At 64.9% G+C, this 5,634-nt stretch overlaps 1 protein-coding gene across 6 annotated transcripts in view; it reads right to left on the reverse strand.

Annotated features, from left to right (window-relative positions):
- Positions 1-5,634, reverse strand: part of SBF1 (SET binding factor 1) — a 28,328-nt gene that overhangs the window by 7,785 nt on the left and 14,909 nt on the right. For 4 of the 6 annotated variants that reach the window (XM_042020330.1, XM_042020326.1, XM_042020327.1 and 1 more), the window contains 7 exons: positions 5,335-5,462; positions 4,824-4,999; positions 3,439-3,578; positions 2,924-3,131; positions 1,809-2,005; positions 1,346-1,483; positions 360-455 (listed from right to left, as the gene is read on the reverse strand). In XM_042020330.1, the coding sequence (XP_041876264.1) occupies positions 360-455; positions 1,346-1,483; positions 1,809-2,005; positions 2,924-3,131; positions 3,439-3,578; positions 4,824-4,999; positions 5,335-5,462 (1,083 nt within the window). The remainder of the gene's footprint in view (positions 1-359; positions 456-1,345; positions 1,484-1,808; positions 2,006-2,923; positions 3,132-3,438; positions 3,579-4,823; positions 5,000-5,334; positions 5,463-5,634) is intronic. The other 2 variants (XM_042020329.1, XM_042020328.1) reach the window with 1 other exon arrangement.

Here is a 5,634-nt window from a genome sequence, read left to right on the forward strand (position 1 = left end):
ATCACCTGCTCTTCCCAGGGATCACCTGCTCTTCTCAGGGAATCACCTGCTCTTCCCAGGAATCACCTGCTCTTCCCAGGGATCATCACCTGCTCTTCCCAGGGATCGTCACCTGCTCTTCTCAGGGATCATCAGCTGCTCTTCCCAGGGATCACCTGCTCTTCTCAGGGAATCACCTGCTCTTCCCAAGGACCATCACCTGCTCTTCCTGGGAATCAGCTGCTCTTCCCAGGGATCATCACCTGCTCCCCCCAGGGATCATCACCTGCTCCCCCCAGGGAAGCATCTACTCTACGAGAGCTGCCCAGGGCCGGGGGTCTCAGCGAGGCCCCCAGGCAGTGCCCCCGCCCCGTCCTCACCTCCACGGCTCAAAGTCCCAGGCCCTTCGTCCTTCCCTCCCATCACCTGCTTCATGAGCGATCCCAGCTTAGGCTGCTGCCTCTTGTCGGAGAAATCTGCAGCACCAAGAGAACGTCAGCTCCCGAGGGCCCCCAGAGCCGGGGCAGGGGCCGGGAGGAAGCGGCAGCAAGCGGGACCCCGGGATGCGGAGCCAGCGCGGGAAGCACCGTCCAGCTGGAGCCACGGAAAACCTGGGGCAGGCCTGGGGGAGGGGGCTCGGCCCCCAGCCCACGGTGGGGTCACCCTGTGCCAGCCCCAGAGCCGGGCTGAGCCCCCTGCTCCAGCCACGCTCCAGCCACGTCCCCCCAAACTGGGGAGAGGCCTCGGAGCAGCTGTCGGAAATTCTCCCCCTTCAGGATCAGGGAGCCCCCCTGGGCTCCCCAGAGCCCCCAGCCCCGGATGTGTCCACAGTGATGATGGGTGGGATGAGGGGACAGGATGGATGGCACCGGGACAGGATGGATGGCACCGGGACAGGACGGATGGCACTGGAGTGTGGCAGGGGGTGATGGAGCTCTGCCGTGCAGGGAAGGGCCAGCTGGGAAGGGCCAGTTGGGAAAGGGCCAGCTGGGCACAGACTTACCGGGGGTCTCCAGACTGACCCTGGCACCGTGCATGGGGAACACGCGGTGCCGAGATCCTGGTGGGAAGGGTCTGTCCCCACCAGCCCCAGGAGAGCGCCTGGATCCCAGCACAGGCTGGGGGTCCCAGTGCTCCCAGCTCCAGGGACACTGGGCTTCCCAAAACCCCCGGGGCTCCCTGTGCTCCGGGGACACCAGATCTCCCAAAACCCATCCCCACCCGCAGCCAGCAGGAGCTGGGAGCTCTGGAGAGGCTGCGCTGCCTCCTGGGATGTGGGAGCCCGGGGAGCAGCTCCCCCGGCACGCACAGCAGGACCCGGGGCTGGCAGGAGCCCCCCTGTGCCCCCTCCCCTGTGCCCCCTCACCTGCACTGCTCATGTGAGCCGAGGTGAAGCCGCTGAGGGTGTTGCGCCCGCCGGCGTCTGAGTAGTGGGGCATGGAATTGATGATGGCCTGCAGGTACTTCTCCTGCTCCAGACTCGTGGAGTCCGCCTGCGATGGGCCTGCGGGGACACCCCAGTGTCACCTGGATACCCCCAGGTGTCACCACCCGGAGCTGGAGACCCCCAAGTATCACTGCCCCAAGCCAGGGAGACCCCTGAGCGTCACCACCCGCAACTGAGGGACCCCCGAGTGCCACCACCCTGAGCCAGGGGACACCTCAGTGTCACCACCCAGAGCCAGAGACCCCAAAGTATCGCCACCCCAAGCCACGGAGACCCCCAAGAGTCACCACCCTGAGCCAGGAGACCCCCCAAGTGTCCCTGCCCGGAGCCAGGGGCGATTCCTGGCCCCAGCTCCGTGTCCTGGACGGAGCCGGACGGTCACCTGGGGTTGGGGCATTCTGGGACTTGAAGAGGCCGACGACGCCCTTGCCGTGGAGGCCCCCGGAGCGCAGCAGCACAGCCTTGGTGCGGGAGTTCCGCCAGCACACCACCGGGAAGCGGCTCTGCCGGTAGCAGCGCGAGATGCGCTGGATGGTGTTGTCCTGGATGCTCTGCGGCACGATCAGCAGCCCGGGGTAGCTGCGGGCACAAACCCCTGCGAGTGACGCTGGCCCTGAGCCAGCCTTCGGCAGCTCTTTCATTAATTCAGCAGCGCCCACTTGGAGGCAGCGCTAATTAAGCCTCTCCACACGTCTGATCGTTCCTCGGATCGTTAAATCAAAACTCTTGAGTTGGGTAAAACCAACCCTGACGAGCTGCGCTGGACAAAGCCCGAGGGAGTGAAAGGCTCGACACCTGGGAGTTGGAATTCATGGCCCTCCAAGGACAGGGAGTGACCAGGACTCATGGCCGTCCAAGGAAACGGAGTGACCAGGACTCATGGCCGTCCAAGGACACAGAGTGACCAGGGCTCATGGCCCTCCAAGGACAGGGAGTGACCAGGGCTCATGGCCGTCCAAGGACACAGAGTGACCAGGGCTCATGGCCCTCCAAGGACATGCTGGAGTGACCAGGGCTCATGGCCCTCCAAGGACAGGGAGTGACCAGGACTCATGGCCCTCCAAGGACACAGAGTGACCAGGACTCATGGCCCTCCAAGGAGACAGTGGGGTAAATGAGGGTAAAGGAAACACAAGGACATTTCAGCCTCAGCACTGGGAACTCCCTATGTGGGAAAAACATGATAAAAACACTGGAAAATTCAGGCTCATCATGAGAAGCGAGCAATCAATAATCAACAGAGGGGGCAGAACAGTGATTAATGGAGAGGACTGGGCAGCTTAGAACCAGTGAACATTGGCCAAAAATGCATCAGTAAGTGAAAGCTGCGGAGTGCTGGAGGCCGGAATTCTGCCGGCCAAGGACAAAGCGATGCTGGACTCGCCGACACCGCTGGAGGCTTTTATTGATCCCGGTGGTTCCGGGGTGTCCCGGCGGCGCTGGGATCCGCTGGGATCCGCTGGGATCCATCGGGGTCCGTGCCCCGGGGCGGCTCACCTGCGGCAGATGGCGTACATGCGGTTGACGGTGGAGATGCGGAAGGGCTCGTTCTTGGAGCGGGTCAGGCTGCTGCTCAGCGTCCCCAGCCCCAGGCGCTGGTAGTCCCGGCAGCAGGCGCGCTCCACCACGTGCGTCATCGTCATCTTCTCCGACGGCCTCATGGTGCTGCTGGGCGTCAGCGTGCTCCTGTCCAGCTCCTCGGACACTGCGGGGACAACGCGGGGCTGGGGACACCTGGGCGCGCGCACGGTGTCCCGCAGCAGCCGAGGAGACGGATGGGATGGAGGAAGGGCCCCGAACCCGCTACTGCCACCCACCAGGGAGCCCTGGGGGATTTCCCAGCTGGCCCAAGACCTCCCTCCGTGCTGGGGTCTCTGCCCGGCCACCACCAGCAGCCCAGGGCTGCGCACCGCCGGGAACCGGGAGATGCTCCCGCCCTGCTCCCACTGCAGGGACACCGGGACGGCTCCCGGGTGGCCGCTGCTCCCTGGCCTTCCCGGGGCGCTCCCAACCTGAGATCTCGTCCTCGTTGTCCTCGGGGAAGTGCTGGCTGCCCCGCTGCTCCCAGGCGGGGGGCGTGTACTTCTTGCGGGTCACGTACTGCCGGCCGATCGTCCTCTTGGCGTTCTTCACCAGGTTCTTGGACAGCGTCCTGGGGGCACGGGGACAACGCTGTCAGCCACGGAGCCAGAGCCAGGGGCACACCCGCCCCAGGAGGTCGCTGGCACACGGGAGGGGACGGATGTGTCGCCTGCCAGCACCTTGGCCCTGCGGGAGCCCCAGCACCCGCCATTCCCAAGGGATTTGGGGTGTCAGGGGAGGAGGGATGAGGCAGCCAGGGGGAGCAGCCTCCAGATCCAAGGGGACCCGGCCTCCTCCGCATCGGAGCTGCTACAGGCAGAGATCCCGCCCATCGCAGGGGAGGAGGGCTCCAAACCACAGCAGGGGACAGGGACCCATGGCAGGGACCAGGGGATCAGCCACAGGGCCCAGGGGATCCATGGCAGGGCTGGTGCCAGCCCAGGCAGGGCTCAGGGCTGCAGCTGGTGCTGCAGGACCATGTCCCCGAGTCACCCAGCACTGCAGCACTGCATCCCTAAGTCACCCAGCACTGCAGGACCGTGTCCCTGAGTCACCCAGCACTGCAGGGCCATGTCCCCAGGTCACCCAGCACTGCAGGACAATGTCCCCACATCACCCAGTGCTGCAGCACTGAGACACCCTGTGCAAGAACAGTGTCCTCAAGTCACCCAGTGCAGGAATAATGTGTCCCCAGGTCACCCAGCACTGCAGCACCATGTCCCTGAGCCACCCAGGCCACTGGAACCTCTCCTGTGGGACACCTCCTTGGCCAGGGGATGCCAGTGCAGCACACTCCCACTTCCCAGTGTGACCCGTCCTTCCCGGTGTGACCGTGTGGGGCTGGGGACACTGCAGGACACGGGACACCTGCAGCTCTTTGGTCTGCACAAGTCCCTGACAGGAGGGGGCAGCCGGGGGGGTCGGGCTCTGCTCGCAGGGAACAGGGACAGGAGAGAGGGAACGGCCTCAGGCTGGGCCAGGGGAGGGGCAGGGTGGGTGTTGGGGAATTCCCTCCTGGAAAGGGCTGCCCATCCCTGGCACAGGGGGGAGTCCCCATCCCTGCAGGGATTTAACACCCTGTGGATGTGGCACTTGGGGACAGGGGCAGTGCTGGGAAGGCTGGGACTCGTTGTCTCACGGGGCTTTTCCAGCCCAAAGGATTCTCTGACCTCCAGCGATGGAAACCCTGCACAGGACGGGTCTGGGCCAGGAGGGCTCAGTCCCTGTGTCCTGGTGGCTCTGATGGAGCAGGGACAGGAGGGTGTCCCAGAGGATGAGGTGCATCCAGGTGTGATCCCTCTCGTGGCGCAGGTACCTGAGCGAGGGGTTCTTCTCCTTGGCCTTGGGCTGCATGGCCTGCTTGGGGGACTGGCCCACGGTGAAGGCGAAGGTGCCGCGCACGTGCTGGGGGTAGCGCAGCTTGTGCAGGTGCTTCCGGAAGATCTCGGCGCTGTCCGAGGCCACCTCCTCATCAAAGGCGATCTTCAGCAGCTGGTGGGGCACGGCCAAGGGGTCACAGCGGGGTCAGGGCAGGGGACGGCCCTTCCCATGGATCAGGGCAGAGCTTGGATCCATCGCGGAGCACCATGGGCACAGGGCAGGGGACGGTCCTTCCCATGGATCAGGGCAGAGCTTGGATCTGGCCAGGAGCCCCATGAGCAGAGCCTGGCCTGGGAGGCTGCCCTGCCTCTCCCTGCATCCCCATTCCCTTTCCCCTGTCCCCTTTCCCGTGTCCCATTCCCTTTCCTCCTGGAGTCTCCACTCCTGCTCCTGGGTGTCCCCATGCTCAGCAGGCTTGGGAGCTCTCTCCCAGCACGGGGTCCCACCTGGAATGTGCAGGAGCGCAGCTGCAATCCCTCCTGGATGAACTGATCCGCCTGGGCCTGGATGCTGATCTTCTTCTCTTTGGTCAGCGAGGCGATGGGGAAGGACCGGATCACCACCTGCTCCCCCACTGGACACGGGACAGCAATGGGTCAGTTCCATGCCCGCCTCGGCCCCAGGCAGGGCCAGGCCACCCCCGGTGTCTTGTCCCACCATGGAAGAGTCCATGGGACACAGCGGCCAGGAACAACCAACCCCTGCTCCCCAGGGATCACTGACCCTCCTCCAAAGGGATCACTGAC

This window comes from Corvus kubaryi, unplaced genomic scaffold (assembly GCF_017639235.1).
Source record: "Corvus kubaryi isolate FWS band 111438036 unplaced genomic scaffold, C.kubaryi_AGA036_p1.0 36956, whole genome shotgun sequence".
Taxonomy (NCBI): domain Eukaryota; kingdom Metazoa; phylum Chordata; class Aves; order Passeriformes; family Corvidae; genus Corvus; species Corvus kubaryi.